The sequence below is a fragment of the Rhipicephalus sanguineus genome, chromosome 10 (genome assembly GCF_013339695.2).
Source record: "Rhipicephalus sanguineus isolate Rsan-2018 chromosome 10, BIME_Rsan_1.4, whole genome shotgun sequence".
In the NCBI taxonomy this organism is placed as follows: domain Eukaryota; kingdom Metazoa; phylum Arthropoda; class Arachnida; order Ixodida; family Ixodidae; genus Rhipicephalus; species Rhipicephalus sanguineus.
Window position 1 is genome coordinate 85,477,923 of NC_051185.1, and position 27,728 is coordinate 85,505,650.

At 50.2% G+C, this 27,728-nt stretch overlaps 1 protein-coding gene across 2 annotated transcripts in view; it reads left to right on the top strand.

Moving 5' to 3' along the window:
• Window positions 1–2,379: 2,379 nt before the first annotated feature.
• Window positions 2,380–27,728, top strand: part of LOC119372203 (uncharacterized) — a 37,226-nt gene continuing 11,877 nt past the window's right edge. For both annotated transcript variants that reach the window (XM_049419565.1, XM_049419564.1), the window contains exons 1-3: window positions 2,380–2,474; window positions 9,986–10,250; window positions 14,769–15,072. In XM_049419565.1, coding sequence (XP_049275522.1) covers window positions 9,989–10,250; window positions 14,769–15,072 — 566 coding nt within the window. In that variant the 5' untranslated portion in view covers window positions 2,380–2,474; window positions 9,986–9,988. The remainder of the gene's footprint in view (window positions 2,475–9,985; window positions 10,251–14,768; window positions 15,073–27,728) is intronic.

Genomic DNA, 27,728 nt, shown 5'->3' on the forward strand with positions numbered 1-27,728 from the left:
AAAGATATGTTGAAATTGTGCGAAAAACGAAAACAGTGGCAACCAGAGATGTTTATATTAATGCAAGTGGATTTTTGCGCGCCTGTCACGCAGGCCAGCTTAGAGAGGGCATTGTCGGCGCCGAAGTTTGTTACAGCGAAAGCTGTTATGAGATCACAACAGCTGATTTTGGCGCCATAATTGTCCACCGCCGCCGGTGTCCATGACCGCTAACGCGTGATATAAAAAAATAAATGAGAGTGAGTGAAACAACTTTATTCGGTCCACAATAGACGCGAGTAAACTCAACGTCACCTGGCTAGGCCCACTCGGGGAGAAACAAATTTCTAGGTGCGGATGGCATTTCAACCAGCGCCCACTGCGTGGCAGTCGGGTCTTCCACAACAGTGCCACGCTACTGCTTCTATATGCTTGCGAGGAGCGCTTAACAAGCGTGAGTGCTGACGAGCAGTGCGGCCCAGTGTTCCGTATGCGATGCGAAGGCACAAATAGGTGCCCGAGCGGTGCACTGTTCCAACTAATAGCAGCAGATCTAGAGGGTCTTATTCCTCATTAACCAAATCTTATTTTTCTCCATATTCACAACCGCTCCAGACGCGTGCCAAAACTGCTTAGTTTTCTTGAATACTACTTTTGTCAGCATAAAAATAGGCTACGTCGTCATTTTACCATTAACACATTTAAGCATAAACAATATTAAAACACCACCATTCGTTCAAACATGCTGACCATGCAAATACTATAGGTAGCGGGAGAACTTCCCCTATGGGAATTAGTAGGGTGGTTGTACTACACGAGATATGTAACCAAGCTACTATCCCTCGATCTCGGTAACCTGTTTTGCGTACTCTTGCAGTTCTTAATGCATCTGATGACATCAGCTTTATGGGGCGTTCATTCTTAACTCGATAAAACTATCAAGATGCCTTTCTTACGTGGAGGAATTACATTGATGGAATTGAACTGCCCGGCCATTCCCAGAGTCCGAATGCGCTAAGTTTTTTTTTCATTCCGAGGAATTGAAAGGAATGGAATTGCGGCAAGTTCTAATTTCCCGCAATGGAATTGAAATGGAATGGAGGCGCCCATTCCGCCACACTGCTTCCCACCCACTGCAAAGTGCTCAGCCATAATTCTTTATCATCATCAGTCACAGCGCAAAGTGCACATAATGCCTTACATATGTGTAGCGTGTACAACGAGAGTCCGAAGAATGACGAAAAATGGCATAGTGGGAACTTCTCTACTTCAGAAGAATTGGGATGATTTATGGCGTAAGGGGTACCTTGCATGTGTACTTGTATTATTGCCCCAAGAGACTCTCCAGCGGGCTCTACAAAGTCCGCTCTTCCAGCTTTCGTTGTCACTGTGCTGCGTGTGTCGCGCAGGCCTGGCGATCTCTTTATCAGAACAGCGGTCTCGCACATCAGAGAGTACACTCAATGACGTGCTGCGTCTGAGATCGTACTCACTCCCTTGACACAAAGCACTGAGCCCACTGAAAAATTCGTATTTGTCTTTTGAGAAAATAAATACTATGACTTTGAAATTAATACTGGTTTGTGCTAGTTGGTAGAAATCGTGGTACAGTTACTTCCGCTCCTCTGAAGAACGTATTTTACCCTTGTCCCACTTTCCTAAGAGCAGGGCAAGTAACTACATCACAAATCCAATGTTCGTAATGATTACCTTAACTACAAATTTTTCCATAAAAAATACCGTTACGAACCGTTACGGAACATTTTTTTTTCGTTCCGGAACAGAAACGGAACGGAACTTTTTGCGGTGGAACGAAACTAAAACCGAAACGAAAAACATTTCGTTCCGACACCCTGGCTAGGATGATTTTTTTTTAACTAGCAGCCAAATTTCAGCAAATGTGTGTTCGAACGCCTCGTACACCCGCCCCCCCCCCCCCTTAAAAAAAACTAGCTGGGAATTTAAGCCGCAGCATAGATCTTAGCCGCGCAACAGCTCAGCTGTGGACTTACCTCGGTGGCATTCGCGTAACATAGCCCACTTTAGTTAAAACAAGAAGCGAATGGCTGAGCCTGCAGCTGTGACGTAAGAGAGTGCTTGCACGTGGAGCGAACCTGCTATGTTTCATCGGCGTGTTAAACTACTTTTATTGATTATTGATACGGTCGCAGCGTGATGTCTGTAGTCGGAACAACGGAACGTTGTGTTGTTCCGTTGTGATACCTTAATTCTCGATTCTCGAAGTCGCCGAAAGTGTCGCATACCCAAGAAAATGTCTTCGAATTATCACGATTGTCGCGCATGCTCTGTGTGGCGGAAGTGGCTGACAGTTATGAAGCCGTGGTCACGTCAGCCGTGACGTCTGCAGCGCCCGACGTTTATACCCCCTCAGCACCAGTGGGCGTGCACTAGAGTTGTAGTAGTCAGCCGCCGGCACCGGACGCTTTCGGTGCACGCATTTAGCCAGGGAGGCTGCGCATCGCTATTTTCCCGAGGTAAGAATCGTTTTCTTGAAGATATGCGGCGCATCGCAGCCGCAGAATAGGCATTTCCCGAACGCAAGTATAGTGTCGCTGTATTTTTCTTGACGTGCTGCTGGTAAGACTCGATCGCAAATACATATTTCGTGGTAGGTCAAGAGAACAGTCGTCGCACTTGTTCCAAGCTTATTGTTTCACGTAAGAGTTACGCCGGTTCACGAGTGGGAGAGCTATTAGGGATTGTTCACGGCAATGGCTAGTACGGGTAGCGCGATTAAGTTGGGCGCAAACGGCAGTCTTTGCCGAAGAGTGGCTGCACTTTCTGGGCCGCTCGCAGCTCGATTTTCGAGGTCTGCGCGCGGCTGCAGTCCCTAGCCTCTAAAGCAATCGAATGCGCAGCAACAGGATGCCAGCTTATTTTGCGAAGAAATGGCGGTTCCAGCAGACGTTACTAGGGTTGTTGCGGCAGCTGTAGGTCGCACTAGCAGGCGTAAACATCGGTCGCCTTGAGTCGCTCCTGCGTCGACAGTCGCAAAAGGTCGCGCGTCCGATGCCAGTCGCAAGCGTCAGGGGCGTAGCCAAGGGGGGGGGGGGGGTTGGGGGGGTTCAACCCCCCCCCCCGAAATTTTTCAGTTTTGCTTGCGTATAAAGGCACGCACACATACAAACGCACGCACGAACATACATAAAGTATGGTTGAACCCCCCCCCCGAAAAAAATTTCTGGCTACGCCCCTGGCAAGCGTGAATGAGGAGTTGGGGCAGTAGCCGCAAACGTGCGGTAACGCGAGCTGATGTCGCGGGAATGTGTAGGACATGCGCGCGGCTGATTTGTTAATCGACCCAGGCACTCTCCGACAATGCTTGTGCAATAACGTATGCTGTCGGGCTTGTTGGTGCATAGCTGGTTAGAAAATCGTTGGCGCAAAAGTAGAACGCGGACGAATAAGCAACACGGACAAGCGCACCAAGAACGTGGCCGACGCTTTGTCCGTGTTACAATAGTCTTCCACGTTCTTGTTTTGCCCCAACGATTTTCTAACCAGCGATGCTTGTTCTTCGCCATTGCATTTAATCCCAGGCCCTTGTGAACGGTGAATACCGAAAGACCTGCGAGCGTTGCGTGATACACTGCGTCGCTGAAATCGCGTGGCTCTCTTCTTCGAAAAGTAGCCCAAGTACCACGAGGATTCGCACCCACTGCTTTTTTCGGGCGCCTTGAGTGCGGGATCGTCGATTGACTGCTCTGCTGCTCAATCACGCGTCGAAGCATAGCCGCGCTGGTCTCCAGGAATATTTATCCCTTCCTGCAGGATTTTACTAGCTTTTGCATAATGCTCGCGTCAGCTTAAGAAGTAGGCACAAGATCGGCAAAGCGCCCGATGTTGCGCTTCCTACTTTCGCAGGCCTTCGTTTTCTTGTTGAGCTGCCATATCTTCCCGAGTGGCCAGCCACAGACGACGGCAGCAAATTTTACTCAACCACGACCGATAAGCGAAGGAATGGTTCATATCAGTTTCAGCTATTTGCTTGTTTGGAATCCGTAATTTGAATTTTGTAGTTTGAATGAAATGGTGCCAGCCTTAAGATATGATCATTCTTTTGGCGACAGTTCAAATCAGGGGTCCCACTCCTCCCGCGCACCTTTCGCTAGCGGCCCGGCCCGCACATGACTGTCTTAGTGAAGTTTGTGAGCAACACATAAGTGACTGGTTTCAAGCATTATTTCCGTGAGGCACCCAGCGCGGTCACTAGTGTCGAAACTTAATTGAGCGAAAACTTTATTTCAGAATGTGTGTCTAGAATTCATTCAGGACTTCGGTATCGATAAGTTTTCTCACATCTCTTTAATGGGATGTGGTAAAGGCATTTTTCTTTCAAATGACATTAGCTCACATCTTGTTCAGTAGACATCCTAATCAAACTTCGAGGTAGATTAGATAGTGGAGGCGTTTTACATTGACAAGCGAAACGTTTGTTAACCACCCCTCTGTTGCCTTACTTCAGAAATTTTGCTGTTCTCATCTGTACGTTAAGGCATGTGGTCACGCGTTGTGCCATGTGCGCGTTTGACGAGCTTTTTACCTGTTCGCGCAGATCGGAGGCTTGTCCAGTGAGGGTTTTAGAAAAAAAATAACGCAGTTGTTAGATTGCGCTCGTCTTTGTGTATCCCTTTGTCTCCGTGTGCTTGCGCGAATCCGTGAAGATGCTCCTCTTCAAGCTTCGCCCCCTCCCCTCCCACTCCAACCTTGATTGTCACGGCCCTTGCGGGACTGCATTAGTTAATGCAGCCCGTTAGATAATGCGAGTTCGAGACCCCTATATTAGGTAGACCCAGGCAATGTCGTAAGATATGCAGCCATCGTAGACTCATTGTCGCGGCAGCATTCTTCGTTAGGACGGGCAGCATTACCTATATTAACGCGATAGCGTTAAAGAGCTCGTTTCGCAGAAATTCCGCCGTCGGCGTCGGCACCGTTGGTTGTGAGCGAAAAATCATCATCTTGTCCGTGACCGAAAAATCGAAAAAGCTGCAAATAAAATAAATAATAAAAATGTTGGGTCCGAGTGAGAATCGAACCCAGGCCGCCTGCGTGTCAAGCAGGTGTTCTACCACACAGCCACGCCACTGCTTAGAGCTGCACTGAAAGTAACTTTGATGCTTCCCAAAAATACGCGTCCTGTATACAGGTGTCACGTTAGGAGATGTAATATGGCAGTAATATTGCGTGGTACAAGCGTACATTGCCATCGGGCGTCACACCATATCAATATCATAACGACTTGGTGGTTTAAAGACAGCCACCCATTACAAAAGGCCCGCACATTACTGCGCGTATTCCCTTCAGGCCACGTAGTGGGTGCATCGCAATTCGAAAAAAAAAATTCTTGTTTAAATCATGCTACCCATTATATAAGGCACACACCTTAGTGTGCGCATTCTGTTAAACACTCGTAGTGTTCGAAGTGCGCGCCAGGGGCAGGATATCGCTATCGCGTTCAACTCTTAAAGGCGAAGCTTAAGCGGCCCCCAATTTTTTAAAAGTAGACACACGTTACAAGTCAACAACGGTGTGTCGAGGTAGTGTGCCGTACAATAATTCGTGCGATCCCCAGTGTAAACGCCTGTTTAGCTATGCTATTCCGGATCATCTCCCTATTCTGCTCGACTTGTTGAAAAAGATTAGGTGGGCGTTGTCTTAGCGCGAACTGAGAATTTGACTAACGAGAGCGACTCATGTGTGCGACAGGCAACACTGACAAGCTTTCGCTTACGACCGCGGACGAATGTTTTCAAATGACGCGATTCACACTTTTTTTAGTTGATTGCATTCAGTGCACTGTACAGCTCTCCCATTTGGAAGCAAAGTGGAATGAACTTAGCGTTCGGCGATTTATCTGCGCGGTAGCTGTGAACCCATACGGCGATCTGGTGTGTGTATTCTCAAATGCCGCTTCACATAACCTTGAACTTCCAGCTACTTGTTGATATATATGGCGGTTTTGTAAGGCGACAGCTAATTGAACGGCTTTTCCTATGGGTTAATCCGGAATCTGCATGGGAGAGGGGAATGGGTTGGTCTGCAAAAAATTTGGGGTTGTCGACATCCTCCTGGAGAGGGGAGTAGGGCTATCAAAGCTGGTGTGCCATTTTCTGCCTTTTCAAACATGTTTGTTTGATGGTATTCTTTGTGCAAAAGCGTACAGGACAAGTTTTTCGTCCTACAAAAACAGCTTGCGCATAACCGTCGCTTAGCGACAGTGCAAACGACGGCACCTATTACAAAGTTGTACCGGCTCGTACTGAGCGCTTTTGCTCTGTTTGGTGCTTGTACATGCATCGCAGAAGTTCGCTGCAGTGATAACTAAATTACTGTCCACTATCCAGAACGTCACAAGTTTCTTCGGTCGTTCGATGCTAGATTATTCAATGTCGAGCGTTCAAGGCATTTTCATGACCATATTAATTTTGGTGAAGCTACTTCAGCCCTTTATTTTGTTGCACAGGTGTTCCGCAAGTAGTTTTGCTGAAAATCGTTTTCTCCCCATATACCGCACTTACAATTTTCGCCCAATTCTACGCATTGGCGATGAAAAAAAAGCGCTCAGTCAGTTTTTTTTTTTTTGACGGTGTGGAACATTGTGTCGAGCGTTCTATTTCGCATTTAATATGCAGCATTTCTAGCTGGAAGGTTTGGCCAGGAACACTAATAGGCAGTTTTATAATAGAGTACACAAAGCTTTGCGTTGGCGCTTGTTGCCACTGCACCTGCGTCACACGATATCTGCTTTGGTACCCACGTTAAGTGATGGAAATAGCTTATCGTACCCAATGAACGCAATCTCTGCATACTATATTTTAGGACTGCCTAATGTGTCGTCTATATTACAAAATTTTACCATAATGTCGGTTTCCTACCTATAAAGATAGTGCAGATATTGTTGCACCTTTTTAACACACTGCACTGTAGACGTGTACTACACGTCAAGACTGTTCAAAACTGTTCGCGCACTTTCTGAAAATGCGATAAGCATTCCGATAGTTGTGTTTGGTCCCTGCTCCATTATCTTCTCAAACATTTTGTTGATGCAAAATCGCGGAACTAACGCGCCCGCCTATGGGCATTTCGATTTCAGTGCGAGTCAACACGAATCTTCATGTTCGCACCGGCGCTACAATTGGTTCAACAACGCAGTAGCGGACAACGAACAAAGACGAGAACAAAGACAAGCGCTGTCTTTCTGTGCTTGCCTTTGTTCCCTTTGCCCCTTGTCCGCTACTGAGCTGTTAGTTTAAGATGGATTAGCACTAGCCCGATCTCAAACTTTACTACACTTGGCAAAATCACGCATCAGGATTTCGTCGCGCGTCTGGGCCGTTGCCATGTGAGACTTGTACCAAAGACGTCCACCCGGCACGGATCATTGAAGTGATTGCGACCGTGCCCTCATTATTCTTCGAACACTACCGATACAATTCGATGTAGGGGTGTGCATTTTGCGCTACTTTGCTTGTCGTTAGACGGTATTCGAGATGATCTTCCGCTTCGTTCTAGCGCAAAAAAAAAAAGCTGACACCGCAGAAAAGCATTTCACAACAGAACACTGCGCGTTGTCACATGTGCCCTTTCTTGCGTTTCTGCCGACGCTGCAGCAATGCAGGTGGCATACCCGCAAGCCCACATAGCCAACTTTAAAACCCGCCGCGCCAATCTAGTGGTTATGTGTTTTACTGCTGACACGCAACTCGTGGTATCGAATCTGGGTTGCGGCGGAGGCCGCACTTCGGTGGAGGTGATATGCTAGAGGCCCGTGTGCTTATATTTAGATGCTCGTTTAAAGAACCCCAGGCGGTCAAATTTTCTGAAGCCCTCCACTACGGCGTCTCTCATATTGGTATCGGGGTTTTCGGACGTAAAGCCCCAACAAATACATCGGCCAACATTACAGTACTCGATCAATACGCGCGGTTGGCACAAAGCAGAGTAGCGCCAGTTTTCATCGCTTTGCGAAGAGTGCTCGCGCAATATGTCGGTAAACCTTAGGCGAGGTTGCTTCATGAGGCAGATTTCTCTGCGGATAAGTGATGGCTTGACGCTGATCAGTGAAACATCTGGTCGATGACTTCAGATAAGTAACGCCCGCGATTTGTGAGAAACTCTAGCGGAGTGCTAGCGACATCATTAGAACAGACAACAAAGCGAGGGTAAGCGAACTGCTGTGTTTTAGGATTACATTTTGCAGGAGAACAGCCGCATAGCCTGTGGCGCAACTAGTGAGCGGTGGTTGGGTAATGGCGAACTGCGTGTCATTGTCGCTCGCAACAGCATTTTTGGCAGTGAGGGTAATTTTACATTTCTTTATTGCCGCGGCTGCAACTATTTTGGCCGTCAGAAGCGCTGTCGCTCTTGTAGCACCGAAGAAAAAAAAAATCCCGCGTAATCGCCAAGCTCCACACCCGATGCAGCCATGCTGCAAGATTAGCCTTCGGTCAGCGGATCATTCCAGCAGTCCACCGAACGTGTGTCACTGCTTTTCTTTCTCTTCGGTGCTACACCATTGACAGCGCTTGTGACGACCAAAGCAGTTGTTTGGCCCGCGGGGATAAACAAGGAAAGAAAATGAAAGGCAGTCGTCATAGGAGGCCTAGCATATTGCGGTATGGCGCATTTCAAAGCACATATATCTGTAGACGTTGTCCGTGCAGCCCCGAGAGCGATGCACCGGCATTCTAGACAAGCGTGTTGACCTCTATACATCCCCTCTGGATTAATAAATGCCCAGAGCCTCTGTTTTTAGCTAGGTGGTTAAACAGGCACCCAGAAATGCCAACTTGTCATACAGCGAACGAACTCTGTGAGAGCGCTTGTTAGTTGCCGGAATGCCAGATGGCTGGTCGTATCCGAGTTCAAGCAAGCTATTACCGAGCACACAATCGGTACATGCAATACAGCCACCCGAGTAAAAAAAAATCGGTTTCACCGCAAGGCCGAAGCAGTGAATGCGATAGCAACAAATTGTAATGTTATACGAAGTGAGGCTGGCAGCTAACTATTTTGGATCCGATCTCGCGTAACTCTACAAAACGCTGGTGTAAGAGGATACGGCCGCTCCAGGCAGGGCTGTGGTTTTCGCAGTCTCTTCGCGTTGAGAGCACAGCACGTAGAAGCGTATACGAGGCTGCCGAGGCAGCGCGTGCGCTAGCGACCGCGCCCTTAAGGCCCGAACACACGTACGCGTTGCAGCGCGTCAACGCGTGACTTTTTGACGCGGCGTCGCGCCCTCTCCCTATGGGGAGAGAAGGCGCGCGGCTACGCGAAGCTGCGCGCCCTCCCTCTCCATAGGGAGAGGGCGCGACGTCACGTCAAAAAGTCACACGTTGACGCGCTGCAACGCGTACGTGTGTTCGGGCCTTTATGATCAAAGTTCATAGTTGCTGGTCGAGTGACACCCCCTCTCGCGTTCATGCATGCGTTTAAGACGGGCGGGTGATTTCCTTGCTGCTAGAGTAGCAATCGACGGCAGGCTTCACATGCGTGGGGATGTCATTGCGTGCGCCCCCCGTGCGACGGAGATTGGTCGGCTCGTTTCATCTGTTTTAGCCGCGTTCATCGCCCCCGCTCGCGCGCTTTTACCCCCAGGTAGAACATACGATGGGCGAACTGATGTTATCGATTTCGACTTTAAACGGAAAATGACGGAAACGGCAACGCCGACGGCAGAAACGCGTAGTGAGTCCACATAATTGCTATCGAATAAAATGTATTTTTTAAAATTGATCGTGCTACGCCTAAGCCGGCGCTTCTAGCTTGAAAAAGAGCCGTACTTGACAAGAACCACCTGTAGAAAATGGCATGACTATTTAGGCGAGCTGGTGCTGATTTCATGCACATCATTACCAATTCACACCAACAACTCGCCGCTTCTGTTCGTTTGTTGCGCAACCTAGTTGTCTGCTGCTGCGTCGGTTCATAATCATGCAGTAACTGCGCTAACGAGACTTTTCTGTTCTTTTTCTCCTTACAGAATATGGCGGGCCCGTCGAAAAAGCGTCCCGACACCGGGATTCTGAGCGCCGAATACATGACCTCGCTCCAGAAGTTGTGCAGGCTGACCACTCCGACGGTGGGCGAAGTCTCCTCCATCTTCACCGGCGATTTTCGCCGTGCTCTCGGAGGCGCGAGGGCGAGACCTTCAGTCAGAGCTGAAGCTGCCTGTGCGCCGGCTGCATCACGATCGAGTGCCACTCCGTCAACATCCCGTGGTTCCAAGAAGCGTGGCGGCCAGTCTGGTAAAGACCTTGCACGGCTTTCTCTCTGCGAAAGACACATTTCCAATGCTTGCTACTACTTCTAGCGACGTGCGGTGAGCGGAAAATGTTCAAAGACCACGGCACGTAAGAGGTGGATACTCCTGCTGGAGCATGTGTTCTCAAAGCAGCAGGAATATCCAGCTCTTATCCGTGGTCCGGGTTGACGCAGACGTTACGTTGTCTAGGTAGGACGCTGCCATACGCAGCACGCATTTTGACGCACAAGTACGGGCATTCCAATGGCCCACGACGTGGCAGATATACTAGGCCTATCTTACCCGACGTGGGAGCGGCTCACTACATTCCATTTAACGCCTCGAAGAGCCTAAAGTTATTCCGTTCCTGCTGCTTCGACAGGGAGCCTTAAATTTAGATTTCCGCTAAAATGCGCTGACATGTACTGTGCAGTTCGGCCGAATGCGGTTACAGATCTCTGAGAAAATTTCCTCAGACCCAGTGGTCTCAACTCTCGATGCCGACTATACCAGTCATCGCGTGTACATTGTCAATTGCTGAACCACCACGATTACATGACTGTTCGCTCGCCGCGTTTACATCAACGCGATAAATGGCGCATCGCATCAATGTAAACGGAGGCAATGAGATTGACGGGGTTGGAATTCCTGATATTAGTCTGACAGACCGTTAATCGCAATGAGACCAGGGCAAGTTAATGCTTTACAGGTGAAAGGCATCACATCGGGAAATGTGATGTGCTCCTGTCGCAATTGTCGCATGCGTGTAAGCTGAGCCCCTTACTTAGGTGAACCATACTTACGCGCGATCTTGCAGGATGCCGACTGATGCTATCAATGGTCAGTCGGTGTTATTACAGGTCCAGGAGAAACGTCGAAATATCAACGATGGTTCGGCTTATGAGCGGATGTTCTTCGCGCACGTGGTTTGCCGCGCTCATCGACTGCGTAGTTGACGTCAGCCTTGCGAAAAAGCGACTCTCATGCATCAAGCGCCTACCACCAAGCTCCTGCAATCTCGTGTATCAAGCGCCATTGAAATGTGAATACGTGATGGCATCGTCAGCACCTACAAACTTCGCACAGTCATTACCTCACGTCACTGCTTTTGACAAATGAGGTAAATAGGGTATTTACCTCTACTGCATTACTCACGCACCAGGTCATGTATTTCAGATGTCTCCCATATCTGTCCAGTATTGTGTCGCTTCGTTTACGGCCTGTCTGGCATTTTCCGGTATGTGTACGCAGCACGCTTTACCCTCTCCCCTCCTACCCCTCACTGCCCTCAAGCCATCCTGCTGTAATATACTGTATGTGGCTGTGCTTTTAGCCTCCTCACAAGGAGGTTCTATAGAACCTCTGGAGTGGCAGTCCCGGCCGCCGCCAACGGGAGCAAGTGAAGCCGCCGGCGGCCATGTAGCTAGAGGAAAAACACGGCGCGACCGCCATAGACGGCAATGGAATACGCGCGGCGCGCGCGTTGGTTTGCAGTCCCACAATCAAAAAATGAGATGGAAACTGCTTTAAACCCACGAACAGTTGCCTCTTCTCGTTTATGAAACAAATTATGTCATACTATTATGTCAGCTGCAGACTCTCAGAATAATCTGTTGTCGAAGGGGTGCTTCGTATATCGAGCGCGCTGTAATTACATATGTGTTACTAGGAACTGGGTTTTTGTGTTGTAACGGCGTCAGTGTTCAAGGGGTAACCACAAGCTAACGTGGAACGCACTTATTCTCTTTACATCATAAGGGACAAGTATAAGCACTACATATCAGCTTACCGCTTCTGGTGTTGGCAATACGCACGTATCCGTTGGCAGTGTTACCGAACCGTAAACAACTGGTTATATAACACATAATTATGCGGCTCTTGAACATATATATATATGTGCGTATGAAATTTATACAGATCTTTAGCGTCATTTTGTAACTTGTCGCTATAAAAAAAAAAATACGCCACAGTCACCATCCTGCCGCATGCTTCGCATAACACCGACTCCCACGGTACGTGGGATCTGCCGAATTTTTTGTGTTGAAGCTGCGTCAAGGAGGTAGAAACTAACAGGCTTTCGTAGATGCGCTGGGAAAGCAGGAAAAATTGTAGGTACAAATTGTAGGTGCCAGGCCGTCTGCCCCGTTCTGTCGAAGCAGCATTCTGCGAAGTGAATAGAGCAGAGGTGGTTGGTTGGTTGTTGTTCCTTGGCAACCTGGCGCAACCCACCGCGGGGTATCGGCCATGAAACGGGCGGCACCTTATTTTAGAGATAAAATTGTTTTACATGGAGCAGAGATGGTCAGAGCTGGTCGAGCTGGTAACCGTCCTTAGCTCTAACCACTTCTTCGACCGGCACGTTCCCAGGTAGAACGCTGCGCGCAGTCTTTTGGAAACATGTAACACGGATAATCACGTCATGGAATGTTGCGTTTGCCAATTCCTCGATAAACATCCATCAAATTCGATATCCATGCACCGGATAAATGTGCATGCACGCCGTCAGTCTTGACTTGCAAGAAAACACCAGAAAGCTCGGAATTCTAAGGGCGTTCTGACTTCCTACTCGTACCAATATTGCTCGGTACGTCCAGCTAGACTGCACCCACTTCGTGTATACACTTAAAAATCACGTACAACGTCGTGTCAGCGAACATTTAAAGCGTAAAATTTTCGTCGCTACAACTGCACGCATGTATTACATGTATGCGCACCTTTCAAATTGTTTCCAGTTTAACAGCGTGCACGAAAAACAGACAATCGTCAGCGAACTAAGTGAGGACACTTACACGTGAAAAGTGATCCCAGGCGTCTTCTTATTGCGATTTGTGCAGCCATAAGCGACGCACGAAGTCGTCATGGCCTCGTAAAATGTTTAACTGCTTTACAAAAGCATGCCACCGTCCCCAAAGACAACTGCGACGGCGGGGCAACGGAGCGCACTCCGTCGTCTGCTTCCGAGTTTTTCCTTTTGCAATATGGCGGCGACCGGCTTCACTTACGGGGGCGCCACCTCCACTCCAGAAGAAATAGTATATAACCTCCTTGCCTCCTCATCACCCTCATGTCCGTTCCACCCGCTTGCTATACTAAACATGCTTATGCTTTACCGTACGCCTCCTCCTTTCCATACCTCTCGCCCTCACTTCTCCACACGCCACTCCTCCTCACCTTTACTTCTCTCTCCCACTCTTTTGCTAAAAGCATCACCTCCTACGATCACATCAATCCTTACACTCACTTACTACTTGCATACTATACGGTATATGCCTATGCTATCCATTATCCTCTCCTCCTCGACCTTTCCATCCTTGCATGTGCCAACTGTTTAACGTCGCCCTTACAGAGCTCCGCCGTTAACATAAAACCCTTTATTGGCCGAATGAGAGCACACCAAAAGCAAGCAAATCGCAATATGATAGCCGCGATAACGTGCGTCGATCGCAGAGAATATGATGTTCGGGTGTAGCTTGCCTGCATATATTACATGCACCATCGTACAATCTCGCGTTGTCGCCGGTACTCCAAGTTCTGTAATGTGCACAACCACTGGCCTCGTGCGCGCAATCTGATTAGAACACTCGAAAACATCGGAGAACCATTAGCCAGTGCCAGCCTTGGGTTGAGAAACACTGAGTTTACAGCGCACACGACCGCACCGGCTAGACGCCTTGCCTAGACTTCGGCAACCATCCGGATTCTCTCGACTTTAGGCAATTGCGCTTTGCCGACTGTGGCCTGTTGTCGCTTTCACGAAATCCACCGACTAAACGCGTTGCCTAGACTTTTGTAACTGTCCGAATTCTCTGGACTATGGACAGTTGTGCTTTGCCGAATGTGGCCTGTTGTCGCTTTCACCTGGTATGGAAGACAGCTCTGCTTGCAACCAATGCAACAGTGAAGAAACAATATAACACGTTCTTTGTCTCTGTCGTCGCTACAGCGTGCCGACTGTCGCTAGCTGCTTTGTTGGCCCGCCTTGACGACAGGCCCCTGTCGGAACAGTCGGTACTAGAATGCCAACCCGAACTTTCGTCGCACCGGAAGTAAATTAATGCCTTATTGAACTTCTTGCGTTGCAGCGACCTATTAGATAGGCTATCGTACTGCCGGTCAGCAACCTTATTTCCTTTTGGTGCACCCGCTCTTCTCTCGACCCTTCTTTCTATATTCTTTGCCCTCCCCTTAGTGTAGCAAGCCGGACGCAATTTCAAGCATTGCACGAAATACTTTTTCTTCAGAACCAGCATCTCTCTCTTACTTACACCGGTTAAATAAATGTATTTCATAGAATTTTGTTTATTAGGTATCATGTGATGTACTAGAATACCGTGCTGCTCCGTACCTGACCTGTCTATCTTATCTTTAGCATTGGACCGGAAAGTAGCCTTGCCTGGCTATCGCTGCAGTTGTCTGTATCTGTAAAGAAAAAGTAAAGAAAAAAATAGCCCACTTTTAGAATTGAAATTCTCCTTGCCCGACCTGCCTTTATCTCGTTTCTCTCTCTCTCTCTCTCTGTCAGGTCTCCGAAAAGGTCGCGGCCGCAAGAGTGTCGCACGTGAGGAACCCGACGACGAGGATGAACCCAAGGTTGAAGACGTCGGCTTCGCACGCCCGTGCACGTGGAAAGCCGATAGTCCGTGCTGGCTTAGGGACGAGCTGCCAGAGTGGAATCGCCTGCTTGCCAAAAACTTCTTCGAGCTGCAGGAGCACTCGTGGTCCGAGTTTAAATTCACCGGATATCTCTGGTCCCAGATCGACATGCCCGAAGAGGGCGCTACACTCCGGGTTTCGCTGCTCATCAACTTTCTACTGCGCCACCACAGGTGAGCAGCAGGAGCTCGGTTGGGCTTTGCTTTGCTTCGTAACCTAATCTAGTCGATGGTTGGTGAAGGCATGGTGGTTGTCGCTGATCCCGTTAATGGGGAGGCAGTCCCCAGGCAGATTTCAAGGGCTGAGGTATCGGCCCCCCGAAACGCACCGCGAAAGCGCGGACAATTTAGGGTATGTACTTTTAGTGCACCCGCGAACGTCAGATGCGGTCCAATGATAGTCGGAACCAAGAGTGGATAGCCGAAACAAAATATATTTAGATAGGGCTGTACAAGCATCACACAAACATGCACACTCGGCTAGTATCGATTACAACTTTCAATATAACTTTGACGGTGTTAAAACAGGAACGAACAAACAAATCGCGCTACAAATGCAGTCTCATGCATTCAAGAGCACTTAGTCTTCAATATTCACCAAAATTCTTGGAACGTATTCCGAAGGTGTCTCTTCCAGGAAACAGTCGCACGAAGTCCACTCCAGCGCTGATCGTCGCTGTTCCCTTCTGTCACTGGCCCCGAACGTTTCTCTTCCAGAAAACACTCACGCAACTTTTCACTGCTTCCTCGGCGTCCCCAATAGATTCCCCCTCCCGTCGCCGCGTGCTTATATCTGTGCGCGCCCAAATTCGGGAAGCTTCCAGGTGTCTCCTTTGCGCGTAACACAGTGGAAGTACCGGACAGGGCTAGATCATTATCGCATGTTCGTCTGCGGAATCGGTCGGCGCCGCTTTGATTTCTCGTTTCTCGTTCTTGCGCGGCCGTAAGGCTGTCTCAGCGGCACCTATAGTGGAGAGGGCAACGGAGTGCTTTCGGCGTATTTTGATACTTGTTTGTTCAGGAGCCAAGCTTCTTAGGGGAGGCCCGCACCCCGCCGTCGCAGCTCCCTTTTAAGCATCGCTTTAGGCTGGAGTGGCCGTTGAGTTAAGAGCAAATGTTTAGGCCTTGAGCGGTTTGGTTCTAGCGCGCCAGAAATTCGAGGGTGAAAGAAATAAGCTCTGTGCACAACCGGTTATGATGGTCGTCTTCACTTTCACCATCTTTATGGTGGATTGTGAAATGACAACAATCATTGTAGCGCACTGCAAGTGCTTTGTCGAAGGTAGTAGCAGACGCTGTCCCCACCCGGCGCCGGTGCAAATAGAAATTAAAAAGCTGCACGCTCCGGACGCCGTCACAGCTCCCCGCCACATCATCGCTCGCACCCCTCTCGCAGCCGCCTCCCTCTCCCTGCGCCGCGCGTGCCGCACACTCAGTCGTTCACGCCACCGAGCGCAGCAGACGCTGTCCCCACCTGCTCCCCACCCTACCGCCTTCATGAAAGCCAGCAGCGAGATCAGTCTCATAGTCGTTTGGGTCCCATTACTAAGGAGCTTAGCTCATCGGTTGTATTCGTACGCGGAACAATTATTGAGGAACTGTTGGCGCCGTCATTTCTTGCTGTCGTCTCACGGCGCGTGCCTAATTAAGCGCTCGATTGTGACAGTGGTACACATTAAAGGAACACTCAAGTGAAACAATACTTTAATCTGATAAATTTTGTCTGAAAAGTTTAAGGGCGTTAATTGCACCACCGTAGGTTTATTAATATATTAGAAAATCGAAAGTTTCTTTTACCTCCGACACCTCTGTGGTGAAGACACTGATTTCAGTGTATTTTCGTATTTTGGTCATATTGGCTCAACAAAATTTCCTGATACTTCCTGTGTTAAGTCTCTGGCTCTCTCACAAGAGAATACACTTCTTTTTCACGTAGATGCGAACGCGGGCAGTTCAAAGTAATGTCGCCACCCACATTTTCTTTTTGCACGTTTTCTCGCATAACAAGTCTTCTCGCAGCAAGCGTGGAGTTTTTGGTATCGTGAAATAATTTGCTAGTACGAAGGAACTTTTGCTTATCTTTAGTTTATCTTTATGTGACACCAGAGTCACTTCTACCCGACCCTCTCAGGCCCAAGTAATCTTCAATGTGAGCAGCAGGTTTTTTCACAATTTGAGACGCGCAAGTTCAAGGTAGTCCAAAAAGTTGTGCTCACACTTTTGTATCGGGAGAAATTGATATAATTTTTTAATTCTTGAATATTTTAACTTTTTCGATGGGATCGCACAGCAACCAATAGCCAAAATTTCGACAGAGAACTAAAATACATGCCCTACCTCTGCACGGTCACAGAAGCTGCAGCGCTCAGCGAATTCTAGAAGAGCCCGGCCTCTTCTGTCATTCTTTGGTAGACAAGTCACCTTCTTTGTGTGTACCAGGTTGGCAGCATATGTAGAACAGTTGCCAAATGTGAGTTATAGCGGAAGAACATCCATTTTTGTTGCTTACGGGGTCGTTGCTGACTGAACTACAAAATTGATTATCCCAGTTGTTATCACTGGGCCTGCAAACGGCTAAAAGACCTGGAGCGACGTGCGTAGGGGTTTCACGATGCACAAAACAATTTCTATGAATTTTTGCGAAGCACCTTATGCGCTCGGGCTGTCGGCGTCTCCTGTCGTCGCCCGTCACAGTAAAGCAACTGGCAAATAAGACGGCGTGTTCACTCAGGCAAAGCTCGCGAGAACGCGCACTCGCCCGCTAGAGAACGCCAGGTGGGCTTCGCCGAGTGACGAATAAGACGGCGCGTTGACTCGTCAAAAGCTGTCTGCGATAGGCGCTGAACGCTGTCTGCGCCGCTGTCTGTAGCAACGAGGACGCTGTGCTTTCATTGGAGAAACACCGGTGATTCGCACCTCCCCGGATTTCACGTTAGTGGAGCCTTTTTAAAGTCTTCCTCATGATACTTGAACGCAGAAATTTCTGTCTGTCTGTCGCATGATTCAGCCACCCGGCTAAAGTTTACGCACTTGCTAAAAGACCAGCCATCTTCAACTGGTAGCTGCGTTCATATTGTGAACATTGTCGATAAAAGAGCAAATATTACGCATATCTGAGGCGCAACATCAATGCGTATTAGGTGGTGTCTTTCTTTACTAGAAAATATAGATATTGTGAAGACGCGTCGCCGGTCAGCAGTATCGCCAACACATTCCTCGCGCTGCTGGTCGCTGGCATCTTTCTGGACGGTGCTCTGCCCCGACTCGCTGTTTCTTCAGAGCGTCACAACAGGAACGCACCGCCAATAAACCTCTTCTCAATACGTAATTCTAAAGACCCTAGTGTTTCTAAGGCTGCGCTGAAAATGCGACGCTATGCACGAAAAACCCCCTGCCAACGATATGGTGCTGCCACCTGGCAGTGGCCCGGGGTTCTGCACAAGCTCGTTTCCCGACGCCACTGCCAGATGGCATCCATATCTCACGCAGCACCTCCTCTATTTTAACAATGCCAGCCAGATGCGGCCGATTCAACATAAAGCAGGCGCTGTCTGAGGCAAGGCAAATCATAAATGGCCGCTTGATGAAAAAATTGGTACGAGAACAGCATCACTGGTGGCCGCGGATGAGACCAGGTCTCGTGTAGTACGGCCGGCACAACACTAGTCTTTCGACGTTATTTGCAGCGAAGCACGCAGATACGCGGCCAATTTTTTTTAAACGGTACCTTCATAGTGTGCGGAACGTTGCATTGGGTACGGTAGCACACACGTTATTTTATTATATTATTACAATAAATAGCCAATAGTCAAACGCTGCCCCATGGTGGTACGCCACATAACGGCTGACCAAAGTTCGTGTTATGTCCACTGTCTTAACGAATCGTACGCGTTTTTAAAACTGTTGTAGCGCATATTTTGTGCTAATTGGGCTGTGATTGCTTGTCATACTTGATATTGCCGCAAGTCTTATATTTCATGAGTTGAAGCTTCACCCACAAAGACTGTGGGCAACGCGCTGCGCAGGCCTCGCCGTGATGTGTAGGAAGCTTCGCAATCCGTTAAGATTGCGCGCCGCACGAGAATGTTCCAGCTTTGTCGAGAGATAACGCCGCCAACAGCGATATCGCTGGAAAGTTCGATAGCACCTGTATAAAAGCCGACGCACTTCGCCGCTTGTCAATTGATCGACGGACGACGCCCTGTTCGCCGCTATCATTGTACAGCGTGTATTGCTGTAGTTCTAGTTCTCATTTTCCCGGCCACAAGTTCGGCCAAATAAACAGTTTCATTCTGCAAACGCCGACTGCTTTCTTCGTCGACGTCACGACCACGTGACATCTGGTGGAGGTGCTGCTAGTTCATGTTCCGGACGCCCCCGACAAGCCTTGAACCCAGCCCACGTCGCAAAGAAGACACCGACACCATCAGCGGCAGTCGAGCCAGCCGCAGACTGGAAGGACTACCCCCACAATACGGACCCCTACCGGACAAGACCAGGATCACAACGAAGAAGACAACAGCCACAATGACAACCGCTGTGGCGCCTACAACGGTCGTCATGCATCAACCGAGGGAGCCGCCGACATTCCGCGGATCACCATGCGAGGATCCAGAAAGCTGGCTGGAGGCATACGACCGAGTCTCCACGTTCAACAACTGGGACTGCGACGAGAAGCTACGCCATGTCTACTTCGCCCTTCAAGATGGCGCAAGGACCCGGTTCGAGAATCGAGAGTCCACGCTAACATCATGGGACCTCTTCCGCACCGGATTTCTCAACACCTTCACGAGCGTCATCCGGAAAGAAAGGGCTGAAACCCTTCTCGAGACCCGTGTACAGCTCCCCAATGAAAACGTCGGACTGTACACCGAAGAAATGACTCGACTATTCCGCCATGCCGATCCAGCCATGTCCGAAGAAAAGAAAGTTCGCTTCCTGATGCGGGGTGTGAAGGAAGAACTCTTCGCCGGACTTGTGCGCAACCCGCCGAAGACGGTCTCGGAATTCCTTTCAGAGGCCACCACAATCGAAAAGGCACTAGAAATCCGCACTAGGCAGTACAACCGCCGCATTCCTACGACGACCTACGGGGAGGTTCAGGCGCTGCAGTCTGATGACCTGCGTGACACCATCAGAGCGATTGTGCGGGAAGAGCTGCGCAAACTGTTACCTTCGCCGCAGCATCAAGTGCATTCAATCGCCGACGTTGTCCGCGAGGAAGTCCGGCAATCGCTTGGAATTCCCGAAGCACCGCAGGCTCAGCCGGAAGCCATGAGCTATGCTGCTGCAGCCCGACGCAACGCCCCACCCCCTCGCCCACGTCAAGACGACGCGTCGCCGCAGCAGTTCCGCCGCCAGGCACCGCCGCCACCACCACCGACGCCATACCGCCCGCCGACAGGACAACGCTGCGCCCCCCGAAAGACCGACGTTTGGCGTGCCCCTGACAACCGGCCGCTCTGCTATCACTGCCGGGAAGCCGGCCACACATACCGCCGATGCCAGTATCGACAGATGGGGCTACGCGGATTCGCCGTTAACGCGCCGCGCCCGCAGCCAGGCGAACGGCCTCGCGACATCGACGACTACAGTGGGAAGAACGACGAGCTTCCCGCTCGCCGTCGCCCGGCCGATACATGTCACCGCACCGCCGGCAGTACACTGGCCCAAACCGGGGCCGGTCGCCTAGCCCGTATCCGGGAAACTAAGGGCAGCAACCGATGGAGGTGCGGTTGCTGTACGACGAAATGCCGAAGACCCTCCGCGGCCGCCGACGACGACAACGCGACGAGACCTTCAGAACACGACGCAAACCGGACGGAGCCCTCACGACGAAACTTCGCGGCCCGAAGAAAACCTGACGACGCAACGTAGAAACAGCGGGACAAATCGACGAAGCCGTGATCCGACGCCACGACATAACCGCAACGAAAGACGACGAACTAGCGACCTCGATATCCTTATCGACGGCCACAGCATCACAGCTCTCGTCGACACCGGTGCCGACTATTCCTTCGTCAGTGGGCCATTCGCCACCAAGCTGAAGAAAGTAAAGACCGCTTGGAGTGGCCCCGAAATCCGGACAGCTGGAGGCCACCTGATAACACCGATTGGTGTCTGCACGGCGAGAGTCACCATCAATAACCACACTTATCCTGCGAGCTTTGTAATCCTACAAAACTGCTCCAGGGATGTGATACTCGGAATGGACTTCCTAAGTGACCACGGCGCCGTTATCGACCTGAGGTCTGAGTCGATAACACTAACCTCGGACAAAGCGCTCCCGCCCCAACCGACGCCAGGGAACCATGCACTGAATGTGATAGAAGAGCAGGTGACCGTTCCGCCGCGCTCCAGCGTCATTATTTCCGTCGGCACTGAAAAACCTGCAAACCTTGAAGGCGTAATCGATGGCGATCAGCAACTACTCCTGAATCGTCAAATTTGCGTCGCAAGAGGTATCGCCGAGCTGCATGACGGTAAAGCAAAGGTACTGCTGACAAACTTCAGCCACGAATATAGGCACCTCAACATGGGTACGACGATTGCCTACATCGACGAATGTGTAGCCGCCAGCGATGCTTTCGCCCTCTTCGATGCTGCCGAACCTGCTTCGACGAATAGAGGTCCCGAACCGGATTTTGACGTCAACCCGAGCCTTCCGAAGGTCAAGCAAGACCAGCTCAAAACCCTGCTCCTGCAATACAAGCACTGTTTCTCGTCGTCCTCGCGGGTCCGACAAACGCCCCTTGCTAAGCACCGCATTATAACAGAAGAAAATTCTCGACCACTCCGACAGAGCCCCTACAGAGTTTCGACGCGAGAACGTGAGGCCATAAAGAAACAAGTCGACGAAATGCTACGCGACGATATCATCCAGCCTTCAAAGAGTCCGTGGGCGTCACCCGTGGTATTAGTGAAGAAGGACGGGACACTGCGCTTCTGCGTTGATTATCGGCGCCTGAATAAAATCACGAAGAAGGACGTGTACCCCCTCCCACGGATAGACGACACCCTGGATCGACTTCACAACGCAACGTACTTTTCGTCGATGGACCTCAAGACCGGCTATTGGCAGAATCGAAGTAGATGAAGAGACCGAGAAAAGACCGCTTTTATAACACCCGACGGCCTCTTTGAGTTCAAGGTCATGCCTTTCGGTCTTTGCGCGGCACCTGCGTCGTTCCAGCGCGTCATGGACACTGTACTGGCTGGATTGAAGTGGCAGACGTGCCTTGTGTATTTGGACGACGTCGTCGTGTTTTCCTCGACCTTCGACGAGCATCTCCGGCGGCTTGAGGCAGTACTTCAAGCAATCAAGACCTCTGGACTGACCCTGAAGCCTGAAAAGTGCCGATTCGCATACGACGAGCTCCTGTTTCTCGGTCATGTGATCAGCAAGTCTGGAGTGCGCCCAGACCCGCGGAAAACAGCGGCCATCGCCGACTTCGCGCCTCCCACCGACAAGGAGGCCGTCCGCCGATTTCTCGGCTTATGCGCCTATTACAGACGCTTCGTCAAAAGTTTTTCTCGCATCGCCGAACCACTCACGCTTCTCACGAAGACTAACGTGGAATTCAGGTGGGAACCGGAGCAAGTGCAAGCATTTGAGGAACTTAAACGACGCCTGCAGACGCCACCCATACTTGCGCATTTCGACGATTGCGCCGATACTGAAATACACACCGACGCAAGCAGCGTAGGACTCGGTGCCGTCCTTGTGCAAAAGACTGACGGCCTTGAAAGGGTTATCAGTTATGCTAGCCGGTCACTATCCAAGGCAGAAGCAAACTATTCCACAACAGAAAAGGAATGCCTTGCCATTCTCTGGGCTACGTCAAAGTTTCGCCCCTACCTCTATGGCAGGCCCTTCAAAGTTGTCAGTGACCATCACGCCTTATGTTGGCTAGCTAACTTGAAGGACCCTTCAGGTCGTCTCGCACGATGGAGTTTGAGGCTTCAAGAATTCGACATTACCGTCGTGTACAAGTCCGGACGAAAACACTCTGACGCCGACTGCCTCTCTCGTGCACCCGTCGACGCGCCGCCGCAAGACGACGACGATGACTGCTTCCTCGGAACTATAAGTGCCGACGACTTCGCCGAAAGGCAACGGGCCGACGCGGAACTGGGGGGCCTTATGGAGTACCTCGAGTGCAAGACCGCCGTTGTTCCGAGGATATTCAAGCGAGGACTATCGTCGTTTTTCTTACGGAACGGCGTTCTCCTGAAAAAGAACTTCTCGCCACTTCGAACGGACTATCTTCTTGTCGTGCCCTCATCATTGCGACCAGAATCCTCCAGGCCCTACACGACGACCCGACAGCTGGACACCTCGGTGTTTCCCGCACGCTCGCCAGAATACAGGAAAAGTACTACTGGCCACGCCTTGCTGCCGACGTCGCCCACTACGTCAAGACTTGCCGAGATTGCCAGCGACGGAAGACACCGCCGACTAGGCCAGCGGGACTTCTGCAGCCAATCGAACCACCTCACCGGCCGTTCCAGCAAATGGGGATGGACCTACTGGGGCCGTTCCCGACGTCGACTTCCGGCAACAAGTGGATCGTCGTAGCAACTGACTACCTCTCCCGCTACGCCGAGACAAAGGCATTGCCCAAAGGCGGTGCCGCGGAGGTAGCCAAGTTCTTCGTGGAGAACATCGTCTTGCGTCATGGCGCCCCAGAGGTCCTCATCACAGACAGAGGTACCGCCTTTACTGCGGACCTAACTCAGGCGATCTTAAAATACAGCGAGACGAGCCACCGCCGCACCACCGCCTACCACCCGCAGACCAATGGCCTCACCGAGCGTCTAAATAAGACCATCGCCGACATGCTCGCCATGTACGTCGACGTTGAGCACAAGACGTGGGACGCCGTCCTTCCGTACGTGACCTTCGCTTACAACACGGCCGTCCAAGAAACGACGCAGATGACGCCGTACAAGTTGGTCTACGGAAGGAGCCCGGCGACGACGTTCGACGCCATGCTACCCAACGTCACCGACGAAGAAAATGTCGACGCCGCCGCTTACTTACAACGTGCCGAAGAAGCTCGACAGCTGGCCCGCCTGCGCATCAAGACCCAGCAGCATACAGACAGCCGTCGCTACAATCTTCGACGACGCTTCGTCGAGTACCAGCCCGGCGACCGTGTCTGGGTCTGGACGCCAATACGACGACGCGGACTAAGCGAGAAGCTTCTTCGACGATACTTCGGACCGTACAGGGTACTTCGACGTCTCGGCACACTCGACTACGAGGTTGTCCCCGACGGCATCACGAACTCTCAGAGGCGCCGAGCTCGACCCGAGGTCGTGCATGTGGTGCGCCTTAAACCGTACTATGCTCGTTAACGCACCTGAGGACTCTAATGTTTGCTTTCTTTATTAATTTTCTTTAGTATTGCATGTATTCATGTTCTGTTTTTAAGCACCGGGACGATGCTTTTTCAGAGGGGGGCATTGCCGCAAGTCTTATATTTCATGAGTTGAAGCTTCACCCACAAAGACTGTGGGCAACGCGCTGCGCAGGCCTCGCCGTGATGTTTAGGAAGCTTCGCGATTGTTTTGGAACAATCCGTTAAGATTGCGCGCCGCACGAGAATGTTCCAGCTTTGTCGAGAGATAACGCCGCCAACAGCGATATCGCTGGAAAGTTCGATAGCACCTGTATAGAAGCCGACGCACTTCGCCGCTTGTCAGTTGATCGACGGACGACGCCCTGTTCGCCGCTATCATTGTACAGCGTGTATTGCTGTAGTTCTAGTTCTCATTTTCCCGGCCACAAGTTCGGCCAAATAAACAGTTTCATTCTGCAAACGCCGACTGCTTTCTTCGTCGACGTCACGACCACGTGACAATATCTCCGAATTTGTTCTCGTTTTTAGCTTCCAAACATGTTTGTAATGTTGTCCCCAAAACTTGCATCAAGGCTTTTGACACTCTGAATGGATCTTCAAGCAGGCACGTCGCTCCGTCAATCCGTTCCCCTGCTTTCGACGTGAAAACCTAGGAATCGCCTTTTTCTTCACTCTGTTGTCAGTCACTACTCGTTTAGGCTAAACCGGAGAGTGCTAACGATCAAATGAGATCACGGTGTTGCTCAAGAAAGTACCCCTAAAAGGTATCCGCTGGCAGCATGTACGGCTTGCGCAGATGTAGTTCTATTTGACGATGTCCGCCGCGGTGGTGTAGCAAGTACAGTGCCCGGCTGCTGACCCAAAGGCCGCTGGTTCGATCTCGGCCACGGCGGTCGCATTTCGATGGAGGCAAAATGCCAGTGGGTCATGTACTGTGCGGAGTCAGTGCACCTTCAACACCAGATGTTCCATATTTCCGGAGCCCTTCACTACAGCTTGCTTCCTAATCACATCGTGATTTTGGCGCGTGAAATCCCAGATATTATCTATTTCAGGAGATGCACTCTGGGTAGAAGGGAGGCACCGGCTGCACAGCAACTTATTGTTTTGATGTTCTGACCGGAGACAGTGGTGTGAGCAATATCACTCTGTCGAACCGATATTGTTTTTTAGTAGGTGCACTACTGAACGTTTTGTACGTTGTTAGTTCTAGTCTTTTATTGTTCGACTGCAATGGAGTTGTACTGCACATTCATGGACGAATCAAACGCGCACAAGGAATTACAAAGAGCAACGCCTTCGGCAAGCGATACTTTGTCAACACGGTACGCCGCGGACCGTGTTGACAAAGTTGACTAATTGATGTTGACTAATTCATGCCAACCCTAGTTTGGTATGAAAATCGCCCGAAACGGGCGTGTCCCTCCAAAAACGGATTTTCAGCTGGGCTTCTTATAAACGATTTTTGGGGTGAGCTGCACAACGACAGAGGGTTAAACACCACGACGAGAACAACGGAACGAAGACGATAGGACAAGAGCTTCGTTCCTTTGTTGTCATTGTTCTCCTCGCGCTGTTTTATTCTCTGCTCTAATTATGAACCGACTAGCAATCATCGAGCTGTTACCAATGCACAAGGGCGATACAAGAAAGGTGCGTTCGTGTTTGCTAGCTTCGCTGTTCCGGTTTTGCACATAAGTTCTCCCTAAGGTTCCTGGTCTTGCGGTTTCCGAAAATAGAACACTGCGAAGAAAAACACACTACTGCTGTTTATTTCTTTCTAATGTCATTTCAGAGCAACATAACAGCCACACTGCTAAAATTTGTGGAAACGAAGATACACACACACACACACACACACACACACACACACACACACACACGCCCGCTGTTTCGGCTAGCAGCACTTGAGCGAATGGTAACATTTTGTGCTGCTTTGCCTCAGAAACACTGGCTAGATTTTTTAGTAACAAATTAAAATGGCTTTGTACGCAGCAGTCAATGTATAGAAGGAACTGAATTCTGCAATATCCGTTGCAGGAAAGTTAAGTAGCCTGAGCGCCCGCTTTTGAGAGGCACAGAAATGTTTCTCCACTTGATGAACGACATATCAAAAATCGGAAATATCCTTTGTTTTGGTGAGTGCTGCATACAATAAATGATACAAGGACATTCAAAGGCGGATCAGAATAAACTAATCGAGTTCGTAATGATAAAAAATACAATCGCCATTTGTGCATTTATTTGATGAATCTACAATAGAGAACCCATTCTGTCACGCGGCCGCCTCCCGGGCTCGCAGGCCGCCAGTAGGATTATCGGAGAGCACCAGTGCAGATAACGCAATCGCGATCACTGTGTTAAATATTTCGCAGTATGCGCAGTACCACAACGGGTTTTCACATCAGCTGGTCTTCCAGTGTGCTCTTTCCTGAAGGTACTGAATGGGCGCGACGATATGGGAGGAGTGGACTAAACTTTATTGCTGTATGCGTAAGGACCACTCGGTCTGCCGTACGACTATGATCAAAATAAGGCACGCAGAAGAAATGACGATTTGAATCTGCATACAGCTTTGCGCGTGTTTTGCCTGTGCATTTCCCTTCAATATGCAGTTTCACAATTCAATTCACTGCTTGTGATCTTCTCAAGGCTGACGCGGCACCGCGTAGCATAAGAATGGTGCGTACCAGCTTGCGGAATCACGTGGCTTTCTTTGCAACTTGGAAACGCAATCACCGGCAGCACGCGCTCCGCCGAAAACGCGCGCGCGGCAGCACGAAAATTGCCTCCGCGGGCGAGCCGACGACCTTCGAGGTTTTCAGCGGCCCACCAGGGGAGCATCCGGCGCTGGCGTCGCGCGCGCGAAATTTAGGTTGCCTCGTCTATTGTGAAGCTTATTGGCGAACAAAGTTTCAAGTCCACATAATTGATGACGCAACATTAACACCCTACAAATTTTAATTTTCTCGAGTTATTTTCTCGATCGCAGTAGCAAGTGGGCCGACGCGCCGCCGCCTTGTCATCTGTGCAACATGCGTTCGCCGAATTCCTCTCACCCCTCAGGTCACCGCCGCGTGCACAACCAGCACCACGACGGAATAGAAAAGGAATTTCGGAACAATAGGGTGCACCTGGCCGAGTGCTAAGCTCATGACATTTCAAAGAGGCATTCGTGGGACGCACGATCACTGTTTCGCGTACGCTACTGAGTTGTACTCCAAACAAGGGCCGCAGAAAAAATGTCTTTTCTTCCCTTCAACCTCTGCTCGAGGGAGTAAATGAGCTGTTCGTCCTCCCATTGGTCTTTTCCGAGGTAGGTCGAGTCCTCCGAATTTGCACACGACACGAACTTCGCCGCAGTTGGTCGTCTCGCACATTAACGACACGATTTGAGGACTAAAGCTGTCGTTGCTCCCCCCTTGAGCCGGGGTTTTTTTAGTGTAGTTTCTGCTGAAACAATGG